Below are 13,778 nucleotides of genomic sequence, written 5' to 3'. Positions count from 1 at the left end.
AGGGTCCCCACCAGCCTCTGGACATTCCCACAATTTAGGCTTAGCATTGCTTTATTGCACTGCTGTAATAAGACAAGATAAAAGGTAGATTTAGATAGATCCTGTTACATTTTTCAAACATTTTTTCTGTCAATACAAAAATGTCTGAAAAAAGCCCACAAGAATATATACACACAATTATTATATATATATATTTTTTTTTTTTCTTCTCTGGAGGAAGGGGGGGGGCTTGGAAACTGAGCGCAGAGGTTTGACAACCCCCCCGCACACACAACCCCCAGCTGCACATAAAGGAGGCATCTGTATTTTCGGCAACCGGCACGGACTTTGCGTTTTGTCGCGACTCTCGAGACATGGATGTTCTCCCAATGTGCAGCATCTTCCAGGAACTCCAGATCGTGCACGACACGGGTTACTTCTCAGCCTTGCCGTCCCTGGAGGAATATTGGCAACAGGTAAACGAGGATCTCGGTGGTGGTGTGGGGTTGGTTTGTGTTTGTTTTGGTTGTTGGTGTGTTTTGTTTTTGCTTTGTTGTTTTTGGGTTTTTTTAAAGCAGTATTAAAGGATGAGCGGATCAAAAAAAAAAAAAAAAAAAACAGGAGGAAAAAAAAAAAAGCGCCCAAGTGTCAAACGAGTTTGATTAATCTTTACAGGTCTTAGATTGTTCTTTACCTTTAACCTTGCAAATTCTTTGAAAGCTCATATTCTCAGAACTAGTAGCTTTGTGTCGTATGTTAAGATTTTAGTTCAGAACACGAGTACAGTTTTAAAACAGATCTCCTAATCTTTCCACTGACTTTGTTTCACTCTTGGACTATGTGAACAGTGTTTCTTTTCTACAAAGCTGAATCAGAAGCATACCAAATATGTTCCAAGTGCTATTGACTGTTGATCCCACAGAATGAGACTATAGCTAATCTGAAGCATTTTCCTGCAACACATGATGTGGATGTTGGTTTCTTGCTGGAGACAACTGCTGCTATAATGCTGTACTACTTGCCAATGTAGATAGAGCCGTTTGCTCACAAATGCCTGCAGTGGATGGGAACAGAGTGATACCTAGTTAATGACAGTCACTCATTTTCCTGGGTGTATTAGCCATACACCTGTCATATTGTCAAAGCTCGGTTTAAAAATAAAATGGAAAGATTTTAAAACATAAAAGAAAACATGCACTTTTAAAATCTCTGCTTTCAGAGTCTAATAATATGTTAATCTCCTCCATCTCTGAAGTTTCACATCTTATCTCTTGCTATTTTTGTGTTTGTTTCAGAGTGAAAGATCTTTAGTGTACAACTTCTTTTCCAATTACTATATGCTTCTGGTTGTACTGCATGATCAATTAGTAGTAACTGGTCTTGTGAAGATTAATCTTCAGAGAAATGACAAGGAGTCTTTCCTCCAAGGGACTACACCTGAGTGTAACTTGTGTCGACAGGGATATGCTTAGGCCTAGAGGGCTCCCCCCCCTCCCTTCCCAGCCCCCCCCTTTCGGAGAGGCAGCTTCGTAGTACGTGATTGAAATGGAGCTAAGTAGTTTCCTTCAGGCATTTGGGTTTTTGGCGAAGGGCCAACCCTCCTTCCCAGTAGCCTTCAGAGGCATTTAAACTCGCAGAGAGCTTCACTCCGCTCCCCCATTACTAACCTGCCTAATGAGGAATTGAAATTAGCTGGGAATATGGAAGTTTTAACAAGATCTTAAGAAATGCTTTTTCTTACCTGTTTTCATGGAAAATCAATACACTATTGTCTTGTCCCTGTCAAAACCTTTTTTTTTTTTCTTGTTTTTAACGTGCATTGCAACCCAGTTACCTCATTATAGACAAACTCATAAATATTTTGTGCAGCGGTGGGTTTGGGTTTGGGTTTGGGATTGTTGGAGGGGGGTTCCCCATTTTTGCCCACTCTCCTGGCCTGGCCAGAGCATGTGACCCAGTTTACTTGAGCGGGGCTGGGGGAGAAGGGAGGCTGCTCCCATGGCAGCTCTGCTCTTGGACAGATGGGAAGGGGCTGCGAAGGGAATGCGTGGCATTTGGGATCAGGTTTTGCTACTGGGCTTGGAAGAGATGATCTTGCTAAAATAAGTAGAGTTTGGTATGGAAACTTGGTGTGTCCATTTTCTGTGTAAAGCTTCCATATGGATCATTTCCCATAGTGGAAAGAATAATCCCAAAACATCAGCTTGTTGCCATAACAGTTCATACCCTTTTTTTTTCTTTTTTTTTTTTTTTTTTTTCTCTGAAAATGGCTAAAAAGTCAGCGGGGTGAATTGAAATTGAAAACCACAGCTTCACCCATTTAGGGTGGTTTTGTTTTTTGTTTTGTTTTGTTTCACGGAGTAGAAGGGAATGCGGTTGGGGGGGAGGGGGGAAGTTGTCCATGTACTCTTGCATGTATGTTTGAACAGAGTACTTTCTTGGCAGATGGTCAGGGTTTTAAAAGGAAGTCTCCTTTGGCATTGCGTGAAAGAAAGAGAGAGATGACTCATACAGTTGCACTCTTGGCCAGTAGATAAAGTTCTTGTTCATTGTGGGACTCCCAGCAGGACCTCAGAGTAATTTCCCGTTTTGCATCCTATAGAATAGGACATTTCTATTCTGGAACTTTTTTCTCCCTTCTCCTCTTGTTGTTGAAGTTCCCTGTGTTCCTCCGAACACGCACGGGAGCAGTTGGAGCTATGTGGCGTGCATGCCAGCGCGCTTGGAAATGACATTCTTTGAAAGTCGAGTGTGCTGCGTTCTCATGCACAGGAAATGGGAGGATGTCTGCTGCTCCATTGATGTCCCCAGAAGACGGACCGGCAGCTCCGCAGCCATGCTGAAATGTGGCTTTGTTTTCTGACACGGCGGCGTTTGGGTTTTAACTGCGTGTCAGAGCACATTGTGTTCGGTTGGGTCCTTTCAGCCTCCTGTTTGTATGAGAGAGATACAAAACAACTTGAAATTAGACGGGGCACAAGAGCGAAGTGTAATTATTTGTTGTGGTTCTCTATGGTCCTTTTCAACGTCAGCCTACTGCAAACACAGATTTCATGATGAGAGTGATGATAATTTGACTGAGTCATTAGAATGCTATTTTGGAAACCAAAGCTGACTTGCACCTTCAGCTGTGCATTTGAACTCCTGCCCAGGTCTCGAAAACTGATTTCTTTTCATCATAACAGTCACCTACTTATGGCTGGAGGAGCCTTTAATTTGTTTTGAACCTGGAAACCTCAAATCGAACGTACTACATTCCTGCATGCTTTTTGAAGTGTAAAATACAATTGGGTTTATTTTTAAGCGAGCTTGTAACTTTTTTCCTTTTTTTCTTCCTTCTCTTTCACCTAGACGTGTTTGGAGCTGGAACGGTATCTTCAAAGTGAACCCTGTTATGTTTCTGCATCTGAAATCAAATTTGATAGCCAAGAGGATCTCTGGACCAAAATTATTCTGGCACGTGAGAAAAAGGAGGAATCTGAACTGAAGAACACGTGTGTCCCAAAAGAGGACAATCTTACTAGTCAGAACTTAGAGACCAACAGTTTGAATTCTGATGTGAGCAGCGAATCTTCAGACAGCTCTGAGGAACTCTCGCCCACGACAAAGTTTACCTCTGACCCTATAAGTGATGTTTTAGCCAGTTCAGGAAACTTGAGTTCGTCTGTCACTTCCACTCCCCCTTCGTCTCCTGAGCTGAGCAAGGAGCCTTCTTCCCAGCTATGGAATTGTACGCCGGGTGAGTTGCATTCACCGGGGAAAATTCGTACCGGTACCGCTGGAAAGACTGCAGAAAAAGGGACACCCGCCAATGGTGACACCTCGCCAGATGGCAGAAGGCGTGTTCACAGGTGTCATTTTAACGGTTGCAGGAAAGTTTACACCAAAAGTTCACATCTGAAAGCACATCAGCGCACTCATACAGGTTAGTAACCGTATGCTTATTAAGCGTTGGCAAGTACTGTAGGGAATACCCCTGACGGTGGTGGTGTCACAGCGTTACACAATCACTGGGTGGGAGCCCAGGTTTGGAGAGATGATGTAATAGCAGTAGAGGCTTACCAGCATGGACGACATCACTTCCTCATTCTCTTCGTAAGCTAGATGAAGCCAAGGCAGTTGGCGGTAGATTAGTCTGCTGTCATAGCAAATAGGAACCACTCGTCCAAACAGGTGATAGTCGGGAAGCTGCAGCGGTGTGCGGTCATCAGGAGCAAAGGTGTAGCCAAAATAGACGCTAGACCTCTGTTGACGTTTATTTCTAAAGCAAAAGCGAGCTGGGACTTTCTCGCAAAACAAGGAGCATCGTATCCAAAAATCAGTCAGATCGCTAAATACTGTAAAAGCTTGTTTTCCTGGTTCAGTCTGCATCGGTCTATTCAATCAGACATCCCAAGGCCTTGATTATATAAAGTATAGCTATAGTTGTAAATCATTTAAAACAGTTTTGCGTGCCATCGTTATCGGCAAAAATCTTGGAAGGCCAGAGTGTGTTCTCATCCTTCTACCAGATCTGCCTAATTGGACTTGGGAACGTATGGTTTACTGTATAATTTCATCCCAAAATACTGAGCAACAGCATTTTATTGTTATGGAACTTGAACTAAAAATAACAATCCTGTATGTTATTTGGAAAGAAAGTGATGAAGACAGACACTTCAGGGCTTTTCTAAGTATTTTATCGTTGAAACAGTGTGCCGATTTGCTTGCTTGAGCATTATTATTTGACATCTCTTTACGACAGCAGTTAGATATGTAGAGCTGTGCCTTGGCTCAATAGTCATCGCTCAGTGTGAGGAATTGGCCTGGCGTTCTTGGTGTACCAATCCGAAGACCTACACGGGTGGTTTTTTCCCCCCAAGATGTGGAAAGAGAATTCAAGGAAAAGATCCTATTTTGACTCGTGAGCTCAGCATTTTGTGGCTTTTATGGGAAGTCTGAGCAAGCTCGGATGCTCCCTTTGTCATGCAGAAGTCAGATAAAACAAGATTATTTCAAGAGGAAAGAACAACTTCCACTGAAGCCATGGTGGTTGAGCAGACGTAAATAGCTGCCGGCCTCAGAAGTATTGCAGAACTGTTGTCCCGGTGCTGTCTGGCTGAGAACGTTCCTGTGAATGGAAGTGGTATTTCTTGAATGCTGAAATAGCAGTGTTCAAAGTGGCGTGCAGGCTTTTCCAAGAATATGTGGCTCAGCAGAAAGGAGGTTGCATGTTATGCAGATGAGTGAGTGACAGAGGACTTTGATGCAATACAGTAGCCTAATTGCATTTTGGAGCCTTGCTGTGCTGTCTTTAATCACCTTTAAGAGGTGAATGGTACATGTTTGGGAGTGAGCCTGCCATTACGGATGAACCGGAATGGTAGAAGGTTGAATTTCTTTGTTTCCTGTGAGCCTGTTTAATCATTTTTTTTCTTTTAAATAAGAATGAGATTATTTGACGTGCTGTTGCAGCAAAATAGTTAAGTAGGAATCGCGTAGATGAATTTTGCAAGCCTTCTTTGCCTACAGCTTCTAAAGTATTTAGATAGGTTAAATAAAATCGGCCGTCTTTGGGGGGTGGAGGGGGTTTACATAGAAAATGAATGGGATAGCACCTATCTTTCTTTGAATGAAGTCATGACTAACGTGTAATCTGCTTTCTTTGTAGGGGAAAAGCCTTACAGATGTTCATGGGAAGGGTGTGAGTGGCGTTTTGCAAGAAGTGATGAATTAACCAGACACTTCAGAAAGCACACTGGTGCCAAGCCTTTTAAATGTAGTCACTGTGACAGGTATGTGACTGAAACGCACCTTTTAAAATAGCTATTTTTAATGCTTGTTGGAAAGTGAGTCTGGGCTGCTTCTCACTTGTGAAGGAATCATTGGGGAATGCAACCGTGTCCGGTATTTTTAAGGGATTGTTGTATATATTTAGGCTGGAAAAAAAAACCCTTCCGTGTTACTAGTCATGGGGATGTGGTTTGTAGCTTGATGTTGCTGATGGGTGTTGAGAAGTCCCTAGTGTTGCCACCCATCTGCAGGGTGCCCGGGTGCCCACAGACACCTCGAGCGCTTCCATGTATTCAGGGTATGCCGAAACCCTCCTCCACCAGCCGTGTTTTGGAGCAGCAGAACAAGGTGGGGAGGGGGGATGCTTCAGCCACGCATATGGCGTCGTGCGTGCCGGCAACCGTGGGCTAACGTGCACCTTGACTCTTGCCTTGCAGGTGTTTTTCCAGGTCTGACCACCTGGCCCTTCACATGAAGAGACACCTCTGAATGGGTCAAGAGGTGAATCCTGCGGGCTAAGAGGCGTCAAGGTTGAAGAGCCTTGAGCAGAGGGATGCGTGTTCCAGCCAAAGCATGCCATTTTGCACCCTACCCAGTTGCCTCCAGGACCTCACTTCCTTGCAGGTCTTTTGAGGGCTAATAAGTCATGTAAGAAACGGCATAGCAACCGCGGTGCGTGATGTTTGGGGTTTCCTGGACTCATACACTGGTATCTAACCTTCTGAGTGGCTCCTAAGCCTTTGCCGTGAGCATGTGCACTGAGAATGTTAATGATTGGGTGACTGTATGCGATGAGGATCTCTTGATGACTGTATGCTGAGGCACATTTTTTTTCTTGTGGTTGTTTTATAACTGTAAGAGAAAAAAAACTAGTCTGAATGTCTTGTATGTGAGGAATATCTCGTGAGATGGGACGACCACCAATCATTTCCAAGGGGTGGGGGGAGGGGTGTCTGCACCTTTTTAGAGGAAAAACGGAGAGGGAAAGGGGGGAATAAAAAGAGTCAGGATGCCAGAATGGAGATGGGGACCTCCCCGTTCCTGTGTGAGAGGAGCTTTAGGTGTCTGGTGCAGCTATTAAACGTGCAATGTGTCAAGTAGCTTGTTTTACTTGCTACAGAGCTCATTTGTAATCCATTGTATAAGCTGTGTATTTACAAATGTAACACAACTATAACTTTTCATTATAATACAAAGGTTATTGCATGGTTCTGGGGAACTATATGCTTTTCCATTCTTTAATCAGGACTGCAGTTTTGATTCCAGTTAAGAGCAGCTAAAATACAATTGGTCTAATGTTACATAATGTATGGAACATGAATAATTTTTTCTGTTGGGTGGATAAAACCACTATTGGTTAGAAACTGATTTTTCTCATGCAGCTAATTTTTCTCTTATTTATGCCTTGAGGACTAACTTCTGGTTTTCTAGCTGTTAATGCACTGTTGACCTTAATAATGGTGCCTTATGCAAGTGACCTTCTCTTGTAGGGGGTCTTATACAGGGGTATGGGTGATGCATGCTTTATTAAGGCTCTCTTTTCACCTGGCATTGTACTGTATCAAATGTATAATATGAGGGGAAAAAAAAGGTTACTTCCAGGGTCCTCCTTCACAAAGACAAATATAGAGAAAAGTCGTTCATGTCAGTACAGTATTTGTTTAACTTAGACAATTTGACTGTGTTACAGTATAATGCATATGCCAATTGAATACCTGACCAGTTCTGCCACCTTGAGACTTTTTTTATATTGACCTTGCACAACAACTGTGTATATACACACCCCAACTGTACTTAATATGTCAAGTTTTCGTACATATTAAAGATACAGAAGTATTAAAAGATGTATTTGCTTAAAAGGCACAAGTTTCACATCTATATATCTAGCTATCTGTTGGTCATACAGAAAGAAACTATATTACTTTTTTTTTTAAAAGTGGGCAGAAAAATAATTGTGTATGTATATTTGTGTGTACAGTCTGTGTATGTGTGTATATATATAGATAATATATAAATATTTTTTTTAAAAGGAAATAAATTAGAACACATAGCTAGAAAATGCCACAGCCCATCAAAATATTTCCTCTCCCCCTCCCGCAATACGGTCATTAAGGAGACAAAGAAACGAAAGATACAGTTAATTAAAATCTAGTGTTTTTAGAGGCTTTACCTTTAGCTTAATGGTATGCTAAAGGCTTTGTTGGCATTCAGTCCTTCTCAGACTGCTGACTGTGTTTTGTAGTTATTAGGTTGTCTGGAATAGCGTATCTGTGGCCATTTAAGAATGATATGAACCGAATATTGGCATGCTAAAAGAATATTAGCTGTTTGCAGATGAAGTACACTCGGGTTTTGGCCTTCCAGCTTACTGGAGGACTTGTGAGTGAGCTAGTCGTTGTGGTGGTTGAGCTCTAATTTTACATAGTTCAGCTAAAATAAAGACTGTTTTTTCCTAGAGTAGAAATAGTCTGTCCAAAAGCGGTATTTTTTATTTTGTTTTTAAACCAGCTCACTACGGTCGATGCAATGAAACACATGACCTGTTTCTTTTTCTATTTATTATTAGTCTCGCTTACTATGCTAATATTTTGGTATATCTTCCTGGAAATGTATGTAGATAAGTGGTTTAAAAAAAAAAGTATATGCAAGTGATCTGGTTCTAAGGAACACACAGGCTTAAATCATTCTCATTTCATTTTTGGTTTAAATTGCCTGAAAATGCACTTTTTTTTTTTCTTCCCCCAAACAAGTGAAATTTCCCAGAAAATGGATTTCTATTTAGGGTTGGGTTTTGTTGTATTTTTCACTCCTTGTTTGCATTGTCCTTGGCTTAGCCATAATTCTTATAAGTAAGAAAGTAAACAAAAGCAAAAACAAACAGACAAAAAGACCAACCCCAAACAAAAAAAAAAATTAAACTTGCACTGGCTTGTCTCAATTGTGAAATATCATCAGACTTGTGTGGATGGGGTGGGGCTGTGTGCCATATGTCAAATGCCTGTAATTTTCTTACTAAGCAAGTACATTTTGTTCAGGTGATAACTGAGCCTCAATCAAGCTGAAAAATAAAAAAAAAAATAAAACATTTTTGCTTGAAATTTAAGAAGAAAAAGTTTCTATTAGTGAAATTTCTTTTTTTGGTTTTGAAGCACCCTGTTATCTAAAGAATCTCTTTGTAAGATTTTTGTAAAAATTTTGTTTTACAAGATTTTATTTGAAATTGTTTTTTGCAAGATTGTTATATTTCTGTATGAATGTATTTTTTATTGGAATAACATAAAAAGAAATTCTTATCAGCATCATGTGTCTGGTTTCATCTTTCTCCTCTCTGAGGTCCTAAACACCAAACAATGTCAAATACTATGTTGACGCTTAGCCTTGAGTCACCTGGTCACAGGTACAAACGCCTTAGGGTCAGGTCGCTTTGTGGAATACAAGCTCCAATGAGAAAATAATTTTGGCAGTAGAAGATAAAAGTTCTTCCATATCTCAAAAGCTGTTGTTGACTCATCTTTTTGTCTCAGCGGAATAAATAGTTAACATGATTGTTACTGCAAGACTGCACCTTTATTCCAAATCGTTTGTTCTGGAGAGGTGAATGCACGTAGGACAAGTTCTGGGTGTGGGAAAGGAGATTCAGTGGGCATTTAAAGTGAAGGGAAAAACCAGAAAGGCGATGGCTAGGCTGGAGGCACCTGTCCTTCACTTTTACTGCGGAGTGTGGGCCTTTGAACTGCTTCCCTGAAACCTTGAAGGCGCAGTTGTGGGAAGGAATGTGGGGAAGGAGCCACGTCAGAGCCACCTGGCCCAGATGTGCAGATCTGAGTGTGCTGTAGGGCTGACCTGACCCACATGCTGGTGGTGACCTTCAACCAGCCAAACACAAGCCTGTGTGAACTGCCTTTTCTCAGAGCAGTGGCTCTTCAAAGCATGCTTGGCATGTACACTGGCTTCAGACGCATGCAGAACTTGTTTAATGTTGCTTTGTGGCTTCTGCTTCGCTCATGCTGGTGTTAAAATTCCCTTAAGCATTGAGTAAAGCCGTTGGCAGAAATGGCAAAGTTGTGTGCTGAGAAACTGACTTTGAACATGTGAATTTGGTTCACAGCAACAGAACATTTCATGGCTTTAGATGAAAATGGTCTAAAAATGATGCAGAAAAGAACTGAATCAATAAACACAGATTGAGGCAGAAGTAGTGCGGAGGAGAGACCCTTGGCACCTACCTCAGTTAGCCCTGCAGCAGGCCAGGCAGTAGACAATATGCCTCTGTATAGGCAAGGAAGAAAGGGCAACTTGAGCAAATTTGTGATCTGCAACAAGAAGGATATATAAATTTCACCACTGGTACGGTATCTCACACAGTGAAACACAGTTGTCTTCTGGGAAACTTAGTTACAGTTGCAATGGAAATAGAAAAGGCTACCGAGGTTTAGGGATTGTGACATTTTGCCTCCTCATCTGTATACAATGTAGAAATGGAAATATTTTTAAAGAACTGAGCTTGACCTTGGAGGTTCTCCACCCAAAATGTTCAATGGGTGTGTAACACAGAACAAGGATTGGCAAATTTTTGCCTGTTTATTGGGTGTGTGTCATCAAGGGCTGTGTCTTCAAACACCTTCTTAAAAAAAAAAAAAAAAAAAAAAGCCCAATAATTCCATTATTAAGGATGTTATTGAGTTCCCACATCCTTTTTTTTTTTCCCCCTCAGAGAGATTGTACTGAAAAAAAAGCAGTGTTCAGGAAAAAAAAATGGCTAGTGACAGAGCTATTGGGCAACAAGGAAACTGCAAACCAGAAAGCAATAGCCATTTCAGGGTTAGTGCATTTCAACAGGCACATCTACTGTGGGCTTGCTTAATTTCAGGTTTTGAAATGCAGAGCAAATGGGAAGGGATGTGAATTTGAGGGTGAAGAAGTCGGGTAGCTTAGGTATGGACCTGGATTAGTAGCCTCAGCAAGTTCCAACAACTTCAACTGAGGTTAACAAGGTGAAAATGAGGACAGAGCCTGTGAGCCAACATGTTAGCTTCTTGCTGCAAAGGTTAGTAGATATGGCATGTTTGTGCACTTAGGCACACGTGTGCATGCAAAGGTCAAGATGAAACAGTTAAAATCTCAAAACAGAACCTGTTTGGCTGTTTGTTTTTTTTTTTTTTCCTCTTCGGGTGTGAAAAATTAGTGGCATACTAAATGGTCAGTGCAAGTAGGGCGTATCACAGTTTACTGACTTTCCTGAACAACTGTGTATTTATTATAAGTACAGCATGACTTTGAACTTCACAATAGACAAATGATTGCTATTTTCTCAAATTGGATGTTCATATTGTTTAGAAGTTACTGTCTCTCTTCCTTCTAAACCATAGTATGATTTGTCGCAAACTGGATCTAGAATTGTTGTGCTTGTTAGAGCACGTTGAAGACAAGCTGGATTGTATTCTTTCCTCCTTAGAAGTCGCTCATGGTACCTCTGCCTTTGTGTCCGTCTTTTACCTCTCCCATCCTTCTCAACTGCTTGAGCATTCGCTCTTTATTTTCTTTAATTGCACTGAAAGCTCTGAGGAATAAAAACAACCTCTGTAAATCACACAAATAGCAGCAGCAAAATTACAAACAAGGAGAAGGAAAAACACTATGGTGATTGTTTCAAAAAGTAGCTGAGTGTTATTTACACAGCACCAAAGGAGTGAGGGATCTTAAATATTCACACAACACAGAAAGACAACCTTTAATAAGAGGATTTAATAATTTAATAATGGTCCATCCATTGGAGGTCTCCTTAGCCTTGTCTGGAGAGCGGAGTTAATGTAGACTGAAACAGTAAGGGGAGCTCTAACTGCACAAGAGGGGGGGACACAGGTAAAGAAGATTTCCCCTCTGCCTTTTAAAGCATAAAAGGACCTGTATTTCCTCCTTGTTTCTTTATTTTTCAAAAATTCCTTGGAGACAAAATGGCTCGGATAGGAAATCTCTGCAATACTTCTTTCTCAAGCTTTTCCAGCTTTGCTTCCTCAGGTAGCACCAGTTTATAGAGCGGGCGACAACACCGATACTCCAGTTCTTTATTTCTGGTGACAAGAGGTTACCGAGCAGCTCGAACCCCCACAGAAGTCTGCCGTCTTTTTCCACATCCCACGGGATTGTGTAGCCAAGAGGCATTATCAGGTACTTCTGAAATAAAGCCTCTGACACGGCAAGAAACTCTGCTGAGATTATACAGTCCAAGGCAATAGTATCTTTATTTTTTTTCCTTTAGCTCCTTTACCTCTACACTGGCTGTTTCATCCCTTATTCATGGTCCCTAGATATATGGCATTTATTTTTGATCAAACCTGTAGCAATACGGTCTCATAACCATTTGAGCTCTTACATATAAGGGAGAATGAGCAGACGAAGTATTGCTTTTGCACATAGGTCTACAGAGGTTTAATCAGTCTAGGATTCATTGGAGCTACCCTGGGAAATAAGGGTTTGCAGGTTCATGCATTAATATTGTGAGGCCTTGGTCAAAAGCTCATTTAAGTCAAGGAGAAATTCCTCACTGAATTCAACTTGCTCCAGATACGGTCATTTTTTTCACAGAGCTGAACCTGAGGAGGGAGAATGTTTGAAATCCATTCAGAACGAGATTTTCATTCAATGACATTTATGACTATATGTTGTCTATTTCCCATGAACATTTGATAGCTGGAGTTTAAAAGTGCAGGCACTGCAATGCTGAAAAGCTGATTATTTTTTTTTAACAGAAATGTGATTTTTTTCCTGAAATTTATTTTTGATTGCAGACTGATGATAAACCTTGTAATTTGTCCTGCAGTTTCAGTTACACAACAGCTACATAATAATTTTGTAAGTTATGGCAGTGACTATATTGAACTGTAATGTTTTCAAGCTGAATGCTTCACAAATTATTAGCCGAGAAATTATTAACTGAAGAAATTAAATGGATTTGTAGGATACCATAGCAACAAAGGTGGCCTATGGCTTTTAAAAAAGTGCTGCATCAGATTCATTTTGTTAGAATAAAGAGAAACTATTCAGAATTTGCAATTGAGGCTACAGATTGGTCGTGTTCTTGAAATATAGGTTTATAATTTGTCACAGGAAAAATAAGTCCATAAAGCAAAACCGCTAAGGTGTTTTAAGACGATCTATTATGCGGAGGTGTCTCGTGCAGCCATTTTGGATTGGTGTCATGATAGGAAACAGATGGGATATGTGTTTATGTTTAACATTTAAGGAGGTATAGAAAGCAATTGGGAGGTGATGTATTTTGTTAATGGGCGAGTAAAGCCTCATACGTACAGTTAAAATAGAATATAAAAAACAAGCAACATTTTTTCAGCACAAATGAGGCAATGCAACAACACTCTTAAGTAGATTTATTTGACTTGTTTCACTTTAAATAATTTTAATGAGAAATTCTCTAAATGTTTTTGAGCGGAGATAGAACGTAATCTGGTAACCACATGTCTTGATGTAAGCCAAGCTGTTCTTTAACAGCACTTTCTTTCAATACAATATAAATTTAGCTGGAATTAGCATTGCCGAATATTAGTCCCTCAGTGCCTCACTTGCTAAACCTCCATCTTCTTTTTATTGCCTCTGTGCGTTTCAGAAGCAGAGTGTGTGGTCAGTCCTGGACAAAGGCAAATTATCTGACGGGGCTGGGGAAGGCGATGCATGTACTGAATTCTGTAATGGAGCAAACACCTCAGTAATAATTTAGGAAGGCAGCAGGTCTGCACTGGATGCAGTAATATATTTTTCCTGTAGCGTGCTACCTTTTGGATTTGATACTGAATATATCAAAAATCTAGTTATGCATGCAAAGCTGTATTTCTCTGAATTTTATGTACTTCACCTTACTGTATGTTATTTCATTTATAAGATTTATCTTTGAACATGCAGAGATAGTCAAAGACTATTGTTCGTTTCCAGGCTTTGCTAGGCAAGTTGTTACTCAGTCTTCTGGGTTTTCCTTTATTTGTTTTTGCTAACTATGAAAAGGACATTGAGGGCAA

At 40.7% G+C, this 13,778-nt stretch overlaps 1 protein-coding gene across 3 annotated transcripts; it reads left to right on the top strand.

Annotated features, from left to right (window-relative positions):
- Positions 1 to 176: 176 nt before the first annotated feature.
- Positions 177 to 9,049, top strand: KLF6 (Kruppel-like factor 6). Of its 3 annotated transcripts, none has more exons than XM_009895087.1 (4): positions 177 to 455; positions 3,331 to 3,793; positions 5,630 to 5,753; positions 6,189 to 9,049. In XM_009895087.1, exons 1-4 carry the CDS (start codon positions 354 to 356, stop codon positions 6,238 to 6,240), a joined length of 741 nt encoding a protein of 246 aa, XP_009893389.1. In that variant the 5' UTR covers positions 177 to 353; the 3' UTR covers positions 6,241 to 9,049. The 3 variants fall into 3 exon arrangements, with proteins under 3 accessions (XP_009893389.1, XP_009893388.1, XP_009893391.1); XM_009895086.1 differs by having other exon boundaries at positions 3,331 to 3,904; XM_009895089.1 differs by lacking the exon at positions 5,630 to 5,753 and having other exon boundaries at positions 3,331 to 3,904.
- Positions 9,050 to 13,778: the final 4,729 nt, after the last annotated feature.

Source organism: Charadrius vociferus, unplaced genomic scaffold, assembly GCF_000708025.1.
Source record: "Charadrius vociferus isolate BGI_N301 unplaced genomic scaffold, ASM70802v2 scaffold61, whole genome shotgun sequence".
Taxonomy (NCBI): domain Eukaryota; kingdom Metazoa; phylum Chordata; class Aves; order Charadriiformes; family Charadriidae; genus Charadrius; species Charadrius vociferus.
This window is presented reverse-complemented; position numbering and strand designations above follow the sequence as displayed.

What these genes read in the sequence shown, in the direction of transcription:
- KLF6 (XM_009895086.1), top strand. Translation starts at nt 354, where the DNA reads ATGGATGTTCTCCCAATGTGCAGCATCTTCCAGGAACTCCAGATCGTG. An exon ending in TGGAGGAATATTGGCAACAG is followed by an intron (nt 456 to 3,330) that starts GTAAACGAGGAT and finishes TCTTTCACCTAG; the next exon opens with ACGTGTTTGGAGCTGGAACG. An exon ending in ACATCAGCGCACTCATACAG is followed by an intron (nt 3,905 to 5,629) that starts GTTAGTAACCGT and finishes CTTTCTTTGTAG; the next exon opens with GGGAAAAGCCTTACAGATGT.